Here is a 21,185-nt window from a genome sequence, read left to right on the forward strand (position 1 = left end):
TCCCCTTGTATGATTTTGCATGCTGCACATGCGCAGAAGTGAAATCCTGCTAGGATGCGCATGCACTGGGGATGCAGAGCTGCGCACACAGCTCTATTTTCCCTACCGGAGCTACAGTTTGGCCCGTACCGATAGGAACCCAATACTGGCTAGGGAGCATGTGCAGACAGCTCCATTTCTTTTCAATTTGGGAGGAGTAAGGCATGGAAATTGTAGTCACCTTAAAATAGAAAAACAAAGACTCCCTCCATTCCCAGTTGTCCCAAATTCAGTGCAGCTTGATTTGATTTGATTTAAATGCTGCCCCTCTCCACAGACTCGGGGTGGCTAACAACAATAATAAAACAGCATATGACAAATCTAATATTTAAAATAATTTAAAAACCCTTATTAAAAACCAAACATACACACAAACATACCATTCCCCCATGCCTGACGATAGAGGTGGGTTTTAAGGAGCTTGCGAAAGGCGAGGAGGGTGGGGGCAATTCTGATCTCTGGGGGGAGTTGGTTCCAGAGGGTCGGTGCTGCCACAGAGAGGGCTCTTCCCCTAGGTCCCGCCACTGCATACAAGCTTTGTATGCAGTGATAAGGTTGCATTTATTATTCAGCCTTGTCCCCCATGTTAAGGTTGGCCCTTGACCATCTGTAGCCTCCTTACTGGTGTTTTAGCAGGATCAAATCATTTTTGAGTTCTAGGCTGGAACATGTTGTTTTTCTTTCTGGGTGAAGAAAAGACAGGCATGATTGACCCTGTCTTGATCTGTTCCAGTTTCTGAGAAAATGTACTGGCTTGGGACAGACGCAGGCCTTGCTTCTTGGAGGTCTGTTTCATCTCAGTGCTTATCAGCAAAGCCTTTTCATGCCACAAGCAAGTTGCATCATGCCAAGAGCCTTGTCTGGAAAATAACTAGTCAGTTTTGCAATTGCCAGGGACTAAAGAAGTCCCACCGGTGGTGGTGGGGAAACCACCACAAAAACACCCCTGAATTACTGTTACTTTAACCTGACCTTGGAGAAGTGCACCATTTATGGAACTTGCTCCGTGGAACTTGCTTTGCTCCTGAACTTTATTTGAAAGCTAAAGCTTTCTGTGGATTACATATGCTGGATAATTAGTTTCAAGATAACGAAAGCAGTAGTACAAACCTGATGAAGAATACATCATCCAGGTATAAGAGGTGCTTGGTCTGGTTAGACACTTAAGTCTAAGTGGTTGTTATTTTTTCTGCTTTCTCTTTGATGTCCCATCATGAATGTGGAATCTGAAAGTGCCATATTGTATAATCCACAGGAGAGGAAATGGAGGTTAGCTCAGCTGCCAAAGTGAGAATGGTCATAAAGCTGAGATTCATGGCATGTTTATTCACCTGTCTTTTATGATTTGATTTGATTTGATTTGATTTGAATGCTGCTCCTCTCTGTAGATTCGGGGCGGCTTTTGTAGGTGGCTTGATTGATGTGGTGATATGGTAGATGATGTCAATGTGTACACCCATCTTAGCTTAGCTTTAATTATCTGGCCCAAGGCTTCCAGTCAGCTGACTTTCTAGATTTGCATGAATATTTTTTTCTTCATTCCTTTTATTTATTAAGTGCTCTCCTAGAAGCCCATAGTCTTCCTTTCTTTTTAAATTTTTTTTATATACATACAAAAACATAACAATGACAAACAAAATGAAAAACATGACATAAATAAAACAAATAAATTTGGGGTATCTACATTTCCTGCTCATTCAGAATTTCAATATTATAAGATATGGGAGAGTTTTTATAATTGGCTAAAGGAAAGAAAGGATAAAAGAAAAGAAATTATATAGAAAGATAATTCAAGAAATTAATCAATAAAATTGAAAAAAAGTGCAAATATGTAAAAATGTGAAGCATTATGTTAACAAAAATTAAGATTAAAAAAATGGATAAATCTCCATAGTCTTCCTTTCTATTTGGGGCAACCTGAGTGCAAATTTATATACGGTAATGTCTTTAGAGTAGTATTTCTCCACCTTGAGCAACTTTAAGATGTGTGGACTTTAACTCCCAGAATTCCCTAGCCAGCATGGATTGGCCTAGAGAGAGTTTGCATCCAGATTTAGCTTCAGGGAATTTGTGAGTACAGAGAAGCCACGCGAGGAGGACAGGTAATTTTTTTAGGGCATAATATGCAGCATTGGGGAGGGAACTCCACGTTTAGAGAACTGCAAGGTGTAAGCTGAGAAAGAGAGCCCTGCTTCTATTTCCGTTTGTTGCTACAATGGTCAGGGTGATAAAAGAGTGTGGTTTCCTCTTCAGCATGTGAGAGCCGATGGGAGTCTTATGCTAGGAAAGGCAGACCTCTGACTCTGTGGGTCAGCCTCTGCCTGAAAACATGGCCATGTTCTGATGGCGTCCTCCGCTCGCCTCACCCCTTCCCCAGTCCATCCCAGCATGGAGCCTGAGAGTGAGACCCTAATGATGGGAAACCCCCCAGAAGACGACATAAATGTAGGTGGTGGTGCTTAACTGCAATCGGCCTTTTTTTCTCCCCACCCTCCCTTTCTCTTTCACATTCTGTTTTAATTTGAAAATATTCCGGGGGAACCTTTAGGAGGGCGTTAGATACCGTAAAGAGTTATTAAGCTGCTTTCTTGGTTTGACCTCTGAAATAGGTTACAAAAGCCCACAGAGGTGACTGTGCTCACAGGGACTTGCCAAAAGCTGTTCAGTAAGGCTCAGAACAGAATGAGGACCTGCTGCCATACTGTAGCCTTGCTAGTTCCTATCTAGAGAGGGACTTAGGGACTTTTTTTAAGCAAAAACAATATGCAAACTTGAATGTTGAAAATATGATCAATCCAGACAAGCATGGAAATTAATAACAGAGCTGGGAATGACTTTGGAGGTCTTCTAGCCAACCCTCTTGCTTGGGCAGGAGATCTATACCATTTCACCCACAACTTCTAGCAAGTTATTCCACTGATTAATTGTTATGTTTCCTTAGTTCTAAGTTAGTTCTCTCCTTGGTTAGTTCCCATCTGTTGCTTCTTGTTCTGCCTTCAGGTGCTTTGGAGAAGAGGTTTGCCAGATTCAAACTCCGTTTTGTATTTTATATTTATATTATTAACCATTTTCTGAGGATGGAATTCCTCTGAGTAACTAACTTCCTTTCCTAATGATTGATATATAGTGACTGACTTGCTCAGGGCCTAGTTAGTTACTCTCATCTTAGTTTGCATATTGCTATAAATCATAATTTAACTGTGATGTATCAAATAAACTATAAAGGGACTAAAGAGCACAGCTCTTAATCAGTAAGCCATAATTTGCAAGCAAAAATTATTCATACAAAATAACTACCATCAAACCACATTCTATCTTTGCATGGCATCTGAACTTTGTCTTCAACAAACAATTTTATGGTCAGCCTATCTGATCATCATCTCTTAAACTACTGACTTCTGAGGTGGGAAAGATAGAAAGAGGAAGGCAAGCTTTAATTCAAAACTGCCCTTTTAACTACTGTTCAGAAAGCAAAACATATGTAATCGGGTAGGACAACGAGAGTCCATAAGCTTCCTCTATCCCTCCTTCCCATTTCCAAGCTATTTTTTCCAATCTCCTGATAGCAAAAGCCTTGGTTGCTCATGTTTTCCTGCAACATACTCAATTGTGTAAGTTTTGTCTAAAATAAATCTTCATTCATTTTGGAAGTGATAAGGCACTTCTGCTTCTAAACAAAGTCACATTTAAAACCACACTTTGGTAGATTCCATGGAATGCCTCAAGATCGTTACAATATTGACTGTTAAACTAAAAACCCCTGTTCGAAAACATTAAAAGGCTTTGGAGAAAGTAAGTAGCATACCTGGACTATGAAACCATTTTTTCTAACTCTGTCTCTTAAACTGGAAGTCAATAAACCTTTTATTTATTTATTTATTTATTTAATTTGTCATACAAATATAGTATTGTATTGTACAGTAGTATGTTTAACATAATATAAGTATAAAGTAGAGATAGAAAAGATAAAAAAGACATTAGGACAGGAACGGTAGGCACAAAGGTGCACTTATGCACGCCCCTTACAGACCTCTTAGAAAAGGGGAGAGGTCAATTGTAGATAATGTAAGGTTGAAGTTATTGGGGTTGGGGAAAGCAACAACAGAGTCAGGTAATGAATTCCAGGCGGTGACCACTCTATTGCTGAAATCGTATTTTCTGCAGTCTAGTTTGAAGCGATTTACATTTAGTTTGTATCTATTGCATGCTCTTGTGTTGCTGTTGTTAAAGGTGAAGTAGTTGCTAACAGGGAGTACATTGTGATGTATGATTTTAGGAACAACTGTTAAATCAGTTCCGAGGCAGCGTAGCTGTAAATTTTCTAAACATAGTAATTGAAGTCTGGAGGAGTAAGGTCATTTGTTGTATGAGGAGGAGTGGAGGACTCTTCTTGTGAAGTATTTCTGGGCTCCTTCAATTGTATTAATGTCTGTTATGCAGTGTGGATTCCATACAGGTGAGCTGTATTCAAGAATTGGTCTGACAAATGTTTTGTATGCTCTGAAATACAGCTGCATTTCTTGATTGCAATTGTATAGAATTAGTCCTCCGCCCCAGTTGTTTTTTTAAAAACCTGACTAATGTGAAAATGCAGTGTGAAATGCTGGCAAATGTTAGTTCAGCTGCATATGAGGGGATGTGGATTCCACTTTCTACTTTAGCATGGAGTTTAAAAGGAACAAACTAGGATAATTTTTTATAGATGGAATTTGGATATAAGAAGAGATTGCACTATCCTGTTGTCTTTCAATGGCACTATTAATCTTGGCTTGATTTGTGGAGGAAGAAAGTTGTCTTGATTTGACTTGTGGGTGCAACTGTGAATAGGGGCAAATTGCTCCTCATAGCAGATGACAGCATCTGACTGATATCAATTGATTCTGAAAAAAAAAAACAACCCTCAAATCAGAGTTTGAGATGGTGAGTACTTGAATGGGAGATGTCTAAGTAATTCCAGGACTGCTGCCTAGACTGGGAGATTAATGCATCCCAAAAGAAAGTAGCAAGTGGCTTTTGCATGTTACCAAGATAACTACGGTGTGTGGGTCAGAGGTGGGTTGCTCCTGGTTTGGACCGACTCTATAGAACTGGTAGCGGGAATTCTCCCCCACTTGCTGAACCAGGAGTGATTGTGGCTGTCCACGCTCCCAAATTGGCTCTCTTGGCGGGCACCAAAGGTGCCGCCATTTTATTTTTGGCTTTTTGGCGTGTGCAGAAGCAGTTGTTTTGCGCTGAGCCTGCACAAAAGCTTGGTTTTCGGTACCGCACATGCACGCGCGCCCACGCAGCATGGGAGGAAGTGAACCGGTGGCAGGGTAAGTTAGAACCCACCCCTGATGTGGATGTATCTGTGTGGTCACCAAGAGCTAAGCTGGAACTACTCTTTCTTTAAATTCTCCTCACTCGGTTAAACCTCATTCCCATCTTGTTTTGTAAATTTGGTGGTGTCAGTATATTATTTTATTTATTTATTTTATTTATTTATTTTGTCCAATACAAATTGAAAGTTAAGGAGAATAAAAATGTGTAGTAGTAAATATCAGGGAAAGGATAGAAGAAGAGATAGGAGAATAGAATACATCAATGTATAGGTCAGGGAGTGTCAAACCCATGGCCTGGATGTATCAGGCACTGGCCACACCTATCCTGGTTTAGCGAAGGGGGGAAAAGTCATGACACATCACGTGATGACAGTCTGAAGTCACAAGTTGGACAATCCTGTTATGGGTAGTCCTCACTTAATGGTGATAATTGGAAGGAAGATAATTGGGATCAAATTTTCTATTGGTAAACGATGTTCCCTCTAATTTTTTTCGGTGTGAGTGGAAAAGTATAATGTCTGAGTGGCACATTTTCATGCTTGAGCATGGATCGGTTAGAAACCTGGTTGTTAAGTGAATCTGGCTTCTCCGCCCCCCCTCCCCCATTGCTTTTGCTTCTGAGACGGTCGCAAAAGGGGGTCATGTGACCTTAAGACACAGCAACGGTCATAAATATGAAACGGCGGCCAGGTTTTGATCATGCAATCACGGGGCTGCTGCGGTGTGGGGTAAAGTGCAATGTCATGTGACCCCCTCACTTAGCAATGACAATCTCAGCAGTCCTCCATTGCCATTATAAAGCAAATCAACACAGGTCATTAAGTGAGGCTCACATGTGCTCACAACCTCTAACTTCCTGTTGTCTTCTCTATTGACTGGGGTTGTGGGAAACTCTCCGGTAAGGTTGGAAATCATGTTCATGTGTCATGGGGATACTGTGACAATAGTAATTTTGGGGATCGGTCATAACTGTCATATGTACACTGCTGTCATAATTTCAAATGGTCACTGAATGAGTGGTCATTAAGCAAGGACTATCTATAATAGTTACAAAATAAATTCTAATACTGACTGTTGCAAGTATAGTGGGAAGTTTCTGCTTTTTCAGGAGTAGGGAGGACAAGTTTAGTGAAAACAGCTATAAAAACACAAAATCCAGTATTATTTGCAGGACCCATTATTTTGGAGGGGCCCATGTGCAGTTAAATAGCTTTTTTAGTAGGAGAGGTTTGAAATTTTATGGGACACATACCACACATTTTGTCCTATTAATTTTAAGAACACCTTCATGGGATTTCTTTTTATTAGTATTCATAAGTAAATACCAGCTCTTAAAGCTACTTGTTGCAGCTGACAATGTTGAAGCTAAATGTATTTCCTGTTCTGAGTGTTTGTATGTTTATCTTTTGCCCAACAAGTTGTAGAATGCAATGCAATGGATTATATTTGTAAATTTTCCATCTTGTGAGCAAACCCTAATGAGCAATATTTCCAGTGCACGCAGAACAAAGATTAAAGCTTCTGCAATGTTCATTTCTAGAACATTTTATTTGCTGATTATAAAAAGTAAAGTATTATTTTGTCTTGCAAAATAAATAATTATGATGTCTCAAAACCTTGCAGCTCTGACAGCAGCCTAGATCTGACTTGGTAGCATGACCTCTTATTTCAGCTGTCTGTTAAATGTGGTTTATCATGAGGAATGAATTGCAAAACAGATGCAAAGGAAGAATAAATTGATTGGTTTAAAACAGTGATCTTTTCTGTAAGGTAATTAAGAATTGGTGGGTTGAAAGGAAGATCATGAAAGTTGTTGATCATCCAAAACAGAAATTTAAAGAGCAAAAAGCAATGTAGGGCGACACTGTAGGGAGATATATAATAATGATCTTCTCTATTATGCAATTAATTTTTTTCACTTATTAGATTTGAATTCTCTTCTGAATGTTATATAATGCTGTTTATTTAGAAATGGAATATGATGGATATATGTGTGTGTGTGTGTATCACATGTTTTTGCTGAATTTCATGTGATACATACAGAATATAGTTTGTTGGCTATGAATAAATTAATTGCCTTGAAATGGCCCTGGGTTGGGCCTAGGGGCAAAAAGGAGCTGTGATGTTCCTTCAATATATTTCATCATATTCCATTTCTAAATATATATGTACTGTTGGATCACCCTGGTATATTGAACATCACCACAGCTCCCTTTTGCCTATATGTTACTTTTCATTATGAACAGCCCTGAGCTATACATTCGGTATCGTGGGGTGTGAAACTTCAGAAGATTAAATTACTGAACAATATTGTTAACATAAAATTAGTGTAAAGAAAGTAGCTGTTTGTCTGTTTACAGTGCCTGAAATAGCTATGATGTATTCAAAGCTGTTCAATTAACTGTATATAATATATATTGCTCAAAAAAATAAAGGAAACACTCAAATAACACATCCTAGATCTGAGTGAATGAAATAGTATTCTCTTTGAATTCTTTGTTCTGTACAAAGTTGAATGTGCACAACAGCATGTGAAATTGATTGTCAATCAGTGTTGCTTCCTAAGTGGACAGTTTGATTTCACAGAAGTTTGATTTACTTGGAGTTATATTGTTTTGTTTAACTGTTCCTGAGGAGAAAGGTGTGCAGTATATGTTCCCCTAAGTACTTGTAGTACTTAATACCTGGCATAAAGCATTTGCTTCAATAATTTAATATAAAGTCTATAAAGTGAAGCTTTGCTATTTTTGATATATCATTGTTAAAAATTAGTCAATGCAAAATTAAATAAAAATTCAATAAAACGTGGATTGATTTAAATTAATTTTAATATCATCCATCATTAAATCAGGTTCACGGGTGATATAAAGTAAGCGGTTCTACCTCTATATGACAGATATACGGTAAATAAAACCAGCAAATAAAACCACAAAAGCCATATAGAAGTGCTGCCAATATTTTAAAATGTATGGTTAAATAAACAATGCCTTAACCCAGTGTCTGAAAGCCAGCAATTGATTCCGGTGTACAACTTGGATATAAAAGACTTCTTTTAAGGGAGTATGAACAGGTTGGTAATGGGAATTGGTATTTTCTCCTTTACACCAAAAAACATTACTGTCCAGGCGTTTTAAAAAAATGAATTTACAGCAGATCAAGTGACATTGTTTTTTTCTTTCTTTCTGTAGATGGACCTCTCCCATAAATTATCTAAGAGAGAGGTGAGAAACTCATTCATTAATGACCATAATGTGTATTTTGCAGATTAACAAAATTAATGACAGATTGGTTCAATAAACAGGCTCCAGGAAAACAGACTTAAATGAGAAAATGGGGAGAGAGCAAGTATTATAGGTGATCTGATCTCTCAGGCACTAACCGCCCATTGCTTTTTGCCTAATGACTTCTGACTGTATTTTTCCTCTCTGCTTGCTGCTGGGGATTTAGAAAGCATATCAGGTTGGCTTGCTTCCTCCCTTTGGGAGGGGTAAACATAGAGAATGTATTTCCTCCCCTCTGTCTTTGGTGGGCACAACACACAATCAGCACAGAGGTCAGCAACATAGACCACAATTGCATACTGTAAATGGAATCAAAAGCTTGAATACGATGGGCCTCTTTTAACGCATTCCTTCTTTTCAGCACAACTGGTTAGAGGTATCCATCACTGATGAACACCATCTTTCAAACAAATGAAAGAAGGCAGGGTATTTTATTAGTAATTCAATTAATGACCTGGCAATCAAGTAGGTACCAAAAGTTGTCTTGTAGCCTCCTGATTCCAGAAAGATTTCATAATGTAAAAAAGATAGTAAAAGAAGTAACAGTCAAAAAGTGGCAAGTAAAATAGTTAACGGTACAAGAGAGAACCTCTTCCAGTCTACCTAATCCTCCTACACACTTCAAATGCTTCTCCGCCCACCCTTAATTTCCTAACCTAAGTGTATTGGACTCTGATCAGGTACTTTTCATTCATCTTGCCAAAGAATATTATTAAAATTTAGAAAGCAAATTGAGGAGAAATCTAGCTTTCCTTGGGCGGCTCTTATATTTTTCTCCATCAGGCATATCTTGAATTTCTGCTGGACTTTGGCACATCATGTGTGCTGGATGGGCTGGTGTCTGGAGTCTGTTGGGGTCTGGATGGGTGTCAACAGACTCAAACTGAACCCGGATAAGACGGAGTGGCTGTGGGTTCTGCCTCCCAAGGACAATTCCATCTATCCATCCATAACCCTGGGGGGGGGGGAATTATTGACCCCCTCAGAGAGGGTCCGCAACTTGGACGTCCTCCTCGATCCACAGCTCACATTAGAGAAACATCTTTCAGCTGTGGCGAGGGGGGCATTTGGCCAGGTTCGCCTGGTGCACCAGTTGCGGCCCTATCTGGATCGGGACTCACTACTTACAGTCACTGATGCCCTCATCACCTCGAGATTCGACTACTGTAATGCTCTCTACATGGGGCTACCTTTGAAAAGTGTTCGGAAACTTCAGATCGTGCAGAATGCAGCTGCGAGAGCAATCATGGGTTTCCCAAGGTATGCCCATGTTACACCAACACTCCGCAGTCTGCATTTGTTGCCGATCAGTTTCCGGTCACAATTCAAAGTGTTGGTCTTGACCTATAAAGCCCTTCATGGCATCGTACCAGAATATCTCTGGGACTGCCTTCTGCCGCACGAATCCCAGCGACCGATTAGGTCCCACAGAGTTGGCCTTCTCTGGGTCCCGTCGACTAAGCAATGTCATTTGGCGGGTCCCAGGGGAAGAGCCTTCTCTGTGGCGGCCCCGACCCTCTGGAACCAGCTCCCCCCAGAGATTAGAACTGCCCCCACCCTCCTTGCCTTTCACAAACTCCTTAAAACCCACCTCTGCCGTCAGGCATGGTGGAACTGAAATATCTTCCCCAGGCCTATACTGTTTATGTATGGTATGTTGTGTGCATGTTTTTTAAATTATAGGTTTTTAGCTTTCTAATTATTGAATTTGTATTATATATTGTTTTCTATTGCTGTTGTGAGCCGCCCCGAGTCTGCGGAGAGGGGCGGCATACAAATTTAATAAATAAATAAATAAATAAATAAATAAATAAATAAATAAATAAATAAATAAATAAATAAATAAATAAATAAATAAATAAATAAATAAATAAATAAATAAATAAATAAATAAATAAATAAATAAATAAATAAATAAATAAATAAACAAATCATTATTTTAATCCATCAAGCCCGCTATTGCATTCCCACATGCTCCTGCTTTTAGATGGGCTCTTTAATTTACCGGTATTTATTTTTTGTTTACTTATCTCCTTCCTTTCCTTCTTTATTCTAAATTTGTATTGCTGTAAAAAAATCTTTGCAAACTGTGAACTAGTTTGCAGCACTGCTAAGCCAAGTGACACTGATTTGATTTTGATCTGTTTTTAATTTTTGTTTAATTATTGTTGCAGCTTACCCTGCTGTACGAAGAGGTCCTCTACACCATTCTTCATTGTGTGGGCCAAGTGGAACAGAATCATGTTACTGATTCAGATGAACTCTATGAATACGTGCAAAAGGTTGGGATAAAGGACAGAACCGTCTATCTTATTATTCATCCCTAAGGCTTTGGGGTTGCACTTAAGATTATATTCTTTTCTTTCTTTCTTTCTTTCTTTCTTTCTTTCTTTCTTTCTTTCTTTCTTTCTTTCTTTCTTTCTTTCTTTCTTTCTTTCTTTCTTCGGTGTACGTTTTTTCTCTCTCTCTCAAATGCTAATGGGACAGTTACTTTCTGCAATATAGTAACTATGTTGGTAGGCCAGGGGTGGGTTCTAACTTACCTCACTGCCGGTTCGCTTCCTCTCGCCTCAGGTGGGCATACCTCAGGGTGTGTGAGTTTTGCGCATGTGCAGTGCTGAAAAATCCAGGGGAGGGGGAGCCAAAAACAAAATGGCGACTGCATGCACAGTGCTGAAAATTCAGCTTCCACACAAGCTCAGAAGGGGGAAAATTTTTAAAAATTAAAAAGATGGTGGTGCCCATGGACCAGCATTAACTGAACTGGTTCCATGACATCATTGTGACATCACCAGCAGGTCGCTACTGGTTAGGGCGAACCGATCTGAACTGGGAGGAACCCACTTCTGCGATAGGCAGGATGCACCCTGTGTCTGTTTTTCTCTCACGCTGTCTCCCTCTCCCCTCCTAGTCCTCCCCCCCAAATCACTCTGTCTTTGGCCTTCTTGCCAAAGGTCTGAATAGACTGGAATTGAAGGGCTTTTGAAATTATGAACAAGATACGACTTCAGGATACAGAATCTTAATCTCTTCTTAAAAGAAACTCATTCGTTCTGCTGCACGAATCCCAGCGACCGATTAGGTCCCACAGAGCTGGCCTTCTCCGGGTCCCATTGACTACTAAACAATGTCGTTTGGCGGGTCCCAGGGGAAGAGCCTTCTCTGTGGCGGCCCCGACTCTCTGGAACCAGCTCCCCCCGGAGATTAGAACTGCCCCCACCCTCCTTGCCTTCCATAAACTCCTTAAAACCCACCTTTGCCGCCAGGCATGGGGGAATTGAGATATCTCCCCCGGGCCTATGCAATTTATGTATGGTATGTTTGTATGTATGTCTGATTAATAATGGGGTTTTAAAAATGTTTTTAAATTATTAGATTTGTTATTAATTGTTCTATTGCTGTTGTGAGTCATCCTGAGTCTACGAAGAGGGGCGGCAAAGAAATCTAATAAAAAAATAAAATAAAATAAAATAAAATAAAATAAAATAAAATAAAATAAAATAAAATAAAATAAAATAAAATAAAATAAAATAAAATAAAATAAAATAAAATAAAATAAAATAAAATAAAATAAAATAAAATAAAATAAAATAAAATAAAATAAAATAAAATAAAATAAAATAAAATAAAATAAAATAAAATAAAATAAAATAATGTTGTCGTTTGTTTTTAGTTTAAACTTTAAAGGCTTTACTATTTAATTGAAACCAAATTCTGATTCCGAAAATTTCTTTTCTAATATTCAAATCAGGCCTTCAGTCTTGATCCAGGGCAGCATCAAATTATATTACAGAGGATCAAAGAGCTAGAGGTAAGATCTAACTCCAATCTTCCATTCGCTGGTAGGTTGTTATTATGGAATTGTTCTATTTATTTACTTGCAAAAAGGTTTCCAAGCACGCTTTGTTGTTTATATTCCAGATTAATCTGCAGATACATGTTATTATTATTCATCATTAGCCTTTTCCATTTTAATGATTGGACATCCTGGCTGCTATTCTGCTCACCTGCTAGCTAGGTCCTTATGTTTAAGATCTTCTTTTGTTTTTCAGAGGCCAATTTTTTGCCTTAAAGCCACTGTGAAGCAAGCCAGAAATATTCTGGGTAAAGATGTCAGTGGTAAGTGCAAAAAACATACCACAGCTCAAATGCAGAAATTTGGAGATCCTATAAGAGAGAAGGAGGGAGGGAGGCAGAAATGGGTTCCTTGCAGTGCAGACAGGTTCACCTGAACTGGTAGCGACCTTTGGAACTGGTTTGGTCGGTGGCGGTCCGCGGGTGCTGCCATATTTTTTTTTTGAAAAATATTTTTTGAAAATATTTTTTCTTCTGTGCATGTGCAGAAGCCGAGTTTCCAGCACTATGCATGCAGTCGTTACCTGGTCTTTGGCTATTTTTTTAAATGCTTCTGAGCATGTGCAGAAACCGAGTTTCTGGCACTGTGCATGCAGTCTTGTTTTTGGCTTTTAAATTTGTTTTGTTTTTGTTTTGTTTTTGTCTGGATTTTTTGGCACTGCGTAAGTGTGCACGGCAGAACTGCACATTAATAAGGGAGGGAGGGATAGAGAGAATGCAACTTTTTTTTTCTTGGATTTCCATGCACAATATCAATACCAAGTGGAACGGGGAAAGAAAAGTTTAGAGGGCCTCCTGCCATAATTGTTTCAAAAGGATTCATAATTGTTATGAAACCTTATCATAGTCCACGACCCCTGCACATCTTAAAGCTCCTTCTTTGCTTTCAGGATTAAGTGATCCATACTGCCTCCTAGGGATAGAAAGGAAAAAACAGGGCTCTTCAGCCCATGGTTCTCATCAGGAGAACAAAAGGCGATCTAAGGGCGTGGTGAAGAACCTGATGCCAGAGGACCAGACCCATCGCACACAAGTCATCCACCAGACATTAAATCCAGTGTGGGATGAAACCTTCATTCTGTACGTCTCATCTCTTTAGCCTATTTAATTTGCGTTGGCCTTAATGGAAAATTGGACTTATTAGAAAATCAAACTTAGATAATTTTAGGTCTGGAAAATGATGGTTATTGGCAACCTAGCTCATATTCTAGAAAATATCCAGGAAAAGTTCTTCGTTGGCTGTTGGGACACAAATAGCAATAGCTCTTAGACTTATATACTACTGCTTCACATTGCTTTACAACCCTCTCTAAGCAGTTTATAGAGTCAGCATATCACCCCCAACAATCTGGGTCCTCATTTTACCCACATGGAAGGCTGAGTCAACCTTGAGCCTGGTGAGATTTGAACTACAGCTAGCAGAAGTAGTACTGCACTCTAACCACTGTGCCACCATGGCCCTCAGAAAATAGGTGAGAGAGATAAACAGGTGGTTGTATGAAGCCGAAGACCCAGGAAGAGTTTACCAGGAGGCAAATAACATCTGATAGTTTTCTTTATGGCCAAAGGCCTGAGAAAAGAGAGACCTTGGTGGGCTATATTAGAGGTATTGGAAAGGGGTAATCATACTGCTAGACCTCTTCCTGTACAATAGCCATTGGTTTTAAACTTGTAAGATAGGATGGCCTGAGAGCCTTCGGATCAGTGTTTTACAATCTTGGCAACTTCGAATAATGATTGACATAACCTATTTACATAGTCTATTTACATTGGTACAGAACAAACTTCCTCATGCTAGCTGGGGAATTATGGGAGTTGACATCCCTGTATCTTAAAGTTGCCATAGTTAAAAAATATTACTCCAGATAAATTGGACAATTGCTCCACTTCCTGGGAATCACAATTTGAGGTATCTAGAGAATGTAGATTTTTAAGTCCAGCTGCTCCATTGTCTAATCTTTATTTCTGTCGTTAGCTGTGGAAGGAGATGGTCGATTGAATACATGCTTCTCATTCATTCTTTGAACATACAATCAGGTTCATAGTTGCTGTCCATCATCTCTATATACCTATTCACCAACTAGTTCCACCCAAATCTACTTCTCTTATTACTTAGCACAGTATTTCCCAACCTTGGCAACTTGAAGATATCTGGACTTCAACTCCCAGAATTCCCCAGCCAGCATTCGCTTGCTGAGGAATTCTGGGAGTTGAAGTCCAAATATCTTCAAGTTGCCAAGGTTGGGAAACACTGACTTAGCAGAAAAGGATCCCGATATACATCTATATGCAGATGTAGTCCTTTTACATTAGTTCAGTGAATGGATAATTGTTCCTGCTGGCATGTGACAGTGAGTGGGTCTAGCTCCATCTTACCTCTCCATGCAGGTGTTATGTATTAAATATATAAATAGTTGATTTAAGCCCTGCTAAAGTGAAACTAACCTTTAGATGACCCCAACTATTAACTTCAACTGTTTTGGAGGGAAACTTAGAACATTCATATTTGGGTGGTCTGTTTCTAGTATTATGACCTGTGGGCCCAGAATATAAATCACAGGCATTTGCCTGCTGTGCCTCAATTCCAGTTATGAGTCAATATATGAGTCAATGTAGCTATGATGGTCTGCTTCTTGCCTATTGAAGCCCACAACACAATAGCAGGCAAGAGGATTGTGTAGACCTCCTTCTCACTCCATTGTTCCCTTGCATTAGTTATGTTTTTTTAACTGTTTCTTCCAGGGAATTTGAAGATGTAAAAACCACCGAATTCCAGCTCGATATGTGGTAAGCAGAACTGGCTCTTCATTCCTTCTGAATTTCATTGTACCCCATTAAAATTTGAGAAAAAGTATTCCAAAGGAAATCACAAAGGAGATCGATTCATTAGGCAAATATAATGAGGAGTAGCCGCAGATCACTTAGAAATGACCAGAGTGAAGCATATGCAACATGGCTGGTTTTCCAGTGCATGTGTGCGCCCACAAGCCTGTGGCCACAGCTGGCGAAAGGGTTGGAAAGCATTCTAGCAGCCAGCCTCTGCATTCTTTCCTCAACTTGTTTAATGATTTGTACAAGATAAAAATATATAAACATAGTTTTTAGATCACGGTGACGGGTTTGATATTTCATCCTGCAGCAGACTCAAAGCAAACATTGTAACTCATTTCATTTCATTTATTCGATTTGTATGCCGCCCCTCTCCGGAGACTCATCTCCAAAAAAGATATTCTTAATATGAATAAATTCTTTTCTAAGTGGAACCTGGCACTGTATTTCTTTCTTGCTATGACTAAAACGAGGAAATTCTTAAGGGAACTACTTTTGTGTCGAGATGAACATTTAATATTCCTGGCCACAAAGTGAGTGAGGCCACGTTTGATAAGTGGAGCCATGGTTGTGAAGGAGGGGGCTCCTTTTATTTTGCTGTTGTGTTGACTGTAGTTTGTTTCCCATCTATAAATATCAAAGAACTGTGCTGTCAGTTTTCAAAAATTACTCAGAAGGAGATCCAAGGGCTTCAAAAAGGGGGAGATGATTATGGGCCTCAAATTGTTCACCTTCAAACATCTTTGAGGAGTTGGAACATCCCCTAAGTAAACAAAAATAAGAATAGGTTATTTTGAGCCCGGATATCTCTCTTCTCCACTATTAGAAGAATTGTCAGCTTGGGAACAGATCGTTTTGGAGAAGGTATAAATATATCTAGGTGACTTCTGAATGTCAGTCCTCATATAATGGCACATAATCAATCAATCAATCAATCAATCAATCAATTGCTCTTCTTGCTTTGATTCCTTTTATTTTATTTTATTTATTTATTTTGTCCAATACACAATGAGGGTTTTAGTATATATCTATACACACATAGTAAAATACATGATGAAGGTTATAGAGGAGATACTCATAGTAAAATATATCTAAGAAATAATAGAAAAGAAGATATAGTAATAGGACATATCAATGAAAGAATAGAAGAAGAAATATAGGAATAGAAGAAAGGTATAGGAGATATAGGAGAGCAATAGGACAGGGGACGGAAGGCACACTAGTGCACTTGTACTCACCCCTTACTGACCTCTTAGGAATCTGGATAGGTCAACCATAGATAATCTAAGGGTAAAGTGTTGGGGGTTTGGGGATGACACTATGGAGTCTGGTAATGAGTTCCACGCTTCGACAACTCGGTTACTGAAGTCATATTTTTTACAGTCAAGTTTGGAGCGGTTAATACTAAGTTTAAATCTGTTGTTTGCTCTTATGTTGTTGTGGTTGAAGCTGAAGTAGTTGCCGACAGGCAGGACGTTGCAGCATATGATCTTGTGGGCAATACTTAGATCATGTTTAAGGCATATTTGTATTTGCTTTCTTCTAGGGATTCTGATGCTGTTGAACCTGTACGGCACAAATTGGAAGAACTGAGTGACCTTCGTGGCCTGAAGAGGTTGGGACTGATAATGAGACTTTTTGTATATTAAATTTTATTAATTACATAATTCAGCTCATAAGACAAACCCAAATATTTAAGGAAGGCAGCATATTCTGTTTCTCTTTGGACTTTTTGTACATGAGAAATGTTCTATCATCTTTGTCCTTGTTTTGCTTTTTCCTACTCAGAATTATTAAGGATGCTCGGAAAAGTAAAGGACAGGATGATTTCCTGGGGAATGTGGTCATTCATCTGCAGGTAAGGAAGGAAATAGCATGTTGCCAGAATAATGCTCTCTCTCTGTCTCTCTCTCTCTCTCTCTGTCTCTCTCTCTCTCTGTCTCTCTCTCTCTCACACACACACACACACCACCTTGATCTTGGCCAGATTAGTCTTTCTTTACCTGTGGTCTAACTTCTCCACTTAGACAGCAACATAAACGCCATTAAATAAACAAGTTAACTGAAATTTCATGTGAACCTTTTATGTGATTTATGAAAGAACTTGGTGACAGAGTATTTCACCATGCTCTAAATCAGTGATTTTCAACCTTTTTTTGAGACGTGGCACATTTTTTAGTTTACAAAATCCTGGGGTCCACCACCAACCAAAATGACACAAAATGATGCATTGTATATCATCCTCTGTGGGGGCCTCTTATAAAAAGAAAAAGGTCAAATATCTATATACACCATCGGGATAGACATAACCAGCTGAGGCTGAGGCTTCATCTAGTGGTGGCAAAATTTACCTCCATGCCTGACCAGGATTAGAAATTGGGACCATGGGGAGGAGTCGCAGCTTCAACTACTCAGCGTGGCCACACAATGACCAGTGCGTGGCAGCCCGAGTAGGGACCTTCCAGGGTGTGGATGAGAGGAGGCCTACTATTGGTCCATCGTTAGTGGTTGGGATGAATCCTAGAAGGTGATTGGTTAGTGAGCGTTCCCTGTGCCTCCACTCTTCCTGTCACTGATAGCAGGAGGGATTGTGAGGGGAATATTTATGTTCAGATGGAGGCAGCTGGCGGCAGGTCGGATAAATGGCCTTCGCAGGCCATAGTTTGGGGCCCCATGTTTAATTTCCCCATGGCACACCTGACTATGTCTCACGGCACACTAGTGTGCCCCGGCACACTGTTTGAAAAACACTGCTCTAAATAATATTCCTTTTTCAAAAACCAGACCTAATGAAAAATGCTGTAAGAGATTTTTCTGGAATAATCAGAAAAATAACAGAGGGCTATTTTGTACGCCTCAGGGTGAATTTCTATTGTGGCCTCTGAATAGAAAGCCAGGGTTTATGAGAACTTGGCTGGCTCTATAAATATCTGTAGCTATGCCAGCTACAAACTAATTCAAGAACATATTGATCTTTCCTAGCCAGTTGACTTACAAATATCTTGGATTCTAGGTCCCACAGTTCCCAGCTAGCATCAGAATTCTGGAGTTGGTTCAATATACTTGAAGTGCAATAAACTGGGGCAGGTTGAAACCACAAGTGTGTGCTTGCTACCAAGGAAGATTTCTATAGAACCCTCTCAGGGTCTGTTCTCATGAATCAACCATTAGCATAACTGAGAAAAAAAATGTTCCTGTGAAACTATTAATGATTGCACTGAAATTTAATTACAGTACAATGAAGTAAGATAGGTGGATCCATTTGAGTGCTTTCTCTTGCTTGCCCAATTTCTCAATTTCTCAGTTAATTGAGACATTGCATTTCTATGATGAAAGCAGAGCCATTTCCTGGAAATGTAGTAGGAATGGAGAAATGGCACTTTCAAGAAATAATGTGGTTCTGAGCTAAGACTTTTCACCTTGCTTTTGTAGGACCTGCATTGTCGGGAGGATCGCTGGTACAGGCTGGAACCTCGCACTGATACTTACCCTAACCGAGGGCATTGCCATCTGCAGTTTTTTTTAATACATAAGAAGGTAGGGATAAGTGAAATCTATTTCCCATTGAGTAAAGGAAACGTACTTTATAAAGTCTGATTTAAACAGTTTTGATCCATTTAACCTTTTAAGACCCGTTCAATATGCACTGCTCAAAAAAAATAAAGGGAACACTTAAACAACACAATATAACTCCAAGTAAATCAAACTTCTGTGAAATCAAACTGTCCACTTAGGAGGCAACACTAATTGACAATCAACTTCACATGCTGCTGTGCACATTCAACTTTGTGCAGAACAAAGTATTCAATGAGAATATTTCATTCATTCAGATCTAGGATGTGTTATTTGAGTGTTCCCTTTATTTTTTTGAACAGTATAGCTGATGCAATCTTTGACATAAGGCTGTCCTATCACTGAGATCTTTTTCTCTTGTGGTGGTCTGGTTGGGAAGAAAGTCTTTCTCCCTTCTTCACAAAGGTAGAAGACAGTCAGATATTCTAGAATTGATACATCAACAATCTATTGTTAGATATGCTATTTTTATAATAGTGAACATGGATGTATATGTAAGGATGATACCTGTTGGCAGAAATTCTAATATCTTCTGAAAGCTGAATCAGTATACATATATATATTATTTTAGAGAGCTACTTCGGCCAGCAAGACACAGCCAAGTTACAAAGTTCATCGGCAACTTCTTCAGCAGGTTGTTTCATATGAGATTCTTCAATACCAGGTAAATAGATACTGCTAAGTGAATTATGACAGAATGACATATATTAAATTGCTCTCTGGAAAACAAATGGATTCCATGTTGCAGTCAGTTCAGCTGACCTCTTTGCTCTTTTCAACTCTTCTCTGAAGTCAAGATACAAATTTGGTTTGAGCTCTGCCCCCCACTTGAAATCTTAGAAGATTAATGGCAAAATTTCAGGGCTGTAAATGGATTCATACATCTAAAAGAAACTTTACTCTGAGGTGATGAAGTTGTATGTATGGATGACCAACTGCAAAACAGATTCCTATAGTCTTGGAATGACATGATAGATCTTTCCTATTTAAATCCAAATTGCTTTCTGAGATCGACAAAATTGTTTTTATGCAATTAGCTATTATTTGCTGTAATATTTTTGGAACCGTAGATTCAAAGTTGGAAGGTATCTTAAAAGCTGTGTCCAACATACTGCTCAATGCAAGTTCTAGTAGAACTTACAAAGGGTGAATGGTCATCTGTTAGAAAGGTTCTAGTAGATTTCTAACAATGACCATTCACCCCTTGTCAGAAGGCCTTCAGAGAATGAGAATTCTTCATTTCATGTGGCAGTCCGTCCCGCTGACTGAGAACTTATTCCAACAGACATTTAGCTTGAATCTAATTCCCTTGTAGTTTTAACCTGTTGGTTCTAGTACAGTTTTCTGTGGAACTAAGAAAATAAAATCAATTCTACTGTGTCAGATCTTAAATTATTTGAAAATTTTCATGTCTTGTTTAAGGGGTTTCTTCTATGTGCTAATTTACACCCAGATCCTTGTTCCTTGAGGAAAAATAAGTTTACTCCCTTTTCTTGGGACAACAGATTATTTATTTATTTTATTTATTTATTTTATTTTTATGCCGCCCTTCTCCTTAGACTCAGGGCGGCTTACGACATGTTAGCAATTGCACTTTTTAACAGAGCCAGCATATTGCCCCCACCATCCAGGTCCTCATTTTACCCACCTCAGAAGGATGGAAGGCTGAGTCAACCTTGAGCCGGTGATGAGATTTGAACCGCTGACCTTCAGTTCTACAGTCAGCTTCAGTGACCTGCAGTACAGCACTCTACCTGCTGCGCCACCCCGGTTCATGTTCCTGTCATATCTCCCCCTTAGTTATCATTTCTGTAGGCTAAATATATTTTGACCCTTTACGTGACCTCACAGGGCTTCACCATTTGAATCACTGTCCTCTGAATTTACTCCTCTTTGTTACTATCCTTTCTGGCGCAGAGAACTGGACACATTATTCCAAGTGGAATCAGTGTAGAGTGAATTACTTCCTGTAAGTTCATGCACATTCTCCTGTTAACATACCCCACATACCAGTTGTTGGCTCATATTTAACCATAATACTACCAACCCAGTTCTCTCCCATCCTATGCCTGTGCCTTTCATTTTTCCTGCAGAGATGCCAGATTTTACATGTCTACCTCTTAAGTTGCATTCCATTCATTTTTGCCTACTATACAAGCCTATCCATATCCTACCATACTGAATCTTCTTACTTTCCACTAAAAATACCAGTCCTCCCAGCTATTTATCATCTGTAAACTTGATCAGCATCCCTCAACTTCATCCACTTGATAATTTCCTCCAAGCT

The 21,185-nt window shown here is 39.2% G+C and overlaps 1 protein-coding gene across 9 annotated transcripts in view; it reads left to right on the forward strand.

Moving 5' to 3' along the window:
- UNC13D (unc-13 homolog D) overlaps positions 1 to 21,185 on the forward strand; it is a 65,205-nt gene that overhangs the window by 12,020 nt on the left and 32,000 nt on the right. The window contains exons 1-11 of one of the 9 annotated variants that reach the window (XM_070739899.1): positions 1,151 to 1,172; positions 8,549 to 8,581; positions 10,816 to 10,923; positions 12,393 to 12,452; positions 12,694 to 12,760; positions 13,387 to 13,576; positions 15,239 to 15,283; positions 16,872 to 16,940; positions 17,114 to 17,183; positions 18,758 to 18,862; positions 19,470 to 19,562. In XM_070739899.1, the coding sequence (XP_070596000.1) occupies positions 8,549 to 8,581; positions 10,816 to 10,923; positions 12,393 to 12,452; positions 12,694 to 12,760; positions 13,387 to 13,576; positions 15,239 to 15,283; positions 16,872 to 16,940; positions 17,114 to 17,183; positions 18,758 to 18,862; positions 19,470 to 19,562 (840 nt within the window). In that variant the 5' untranslated portion in view covers positions 1,151 to 1,172. Of the gene's footprint in view, positions 1 to 1,150; positions 1,173 to 2,028; positions 2,485 to 3,808; positions 3,832 to 4,417; positions 4,496 to 4,571; positions 4,960 to 8,548; positions 8,582 to 10,815; positions 10,924 to 12,392; positions 12,453 to 12,693; positions 12,761 to 13,386; positions 13,577 to 15,238; positions 15,284 to 16,871; positions 16,941 to 17,113; positions 17,184 to 18,757; positions 18,863 to 19,469; positions 19,563 to 21,185 lie in introns of those variants that run through there. The other 8 variants (XM_070739894.1, XM_070739892.1, XM_070739893.1 and 5 more) reach the window with 8 other exon arrangements.

Source organism: Erythrolamprus reginae, chromosome 2, assembly GCF_031021105.1.
Source record: "Erythrolamprus reginae isolate rEryReg1 chromosome 2, rEryReg1.hap1, whole genome shotgun sequence".
NCBI lineage: Eukaryota > Metazoa > Chordata > Lepidosauria > Squamata > Dipsadidae > Erythrolamprus > Erythrolamprus reginae.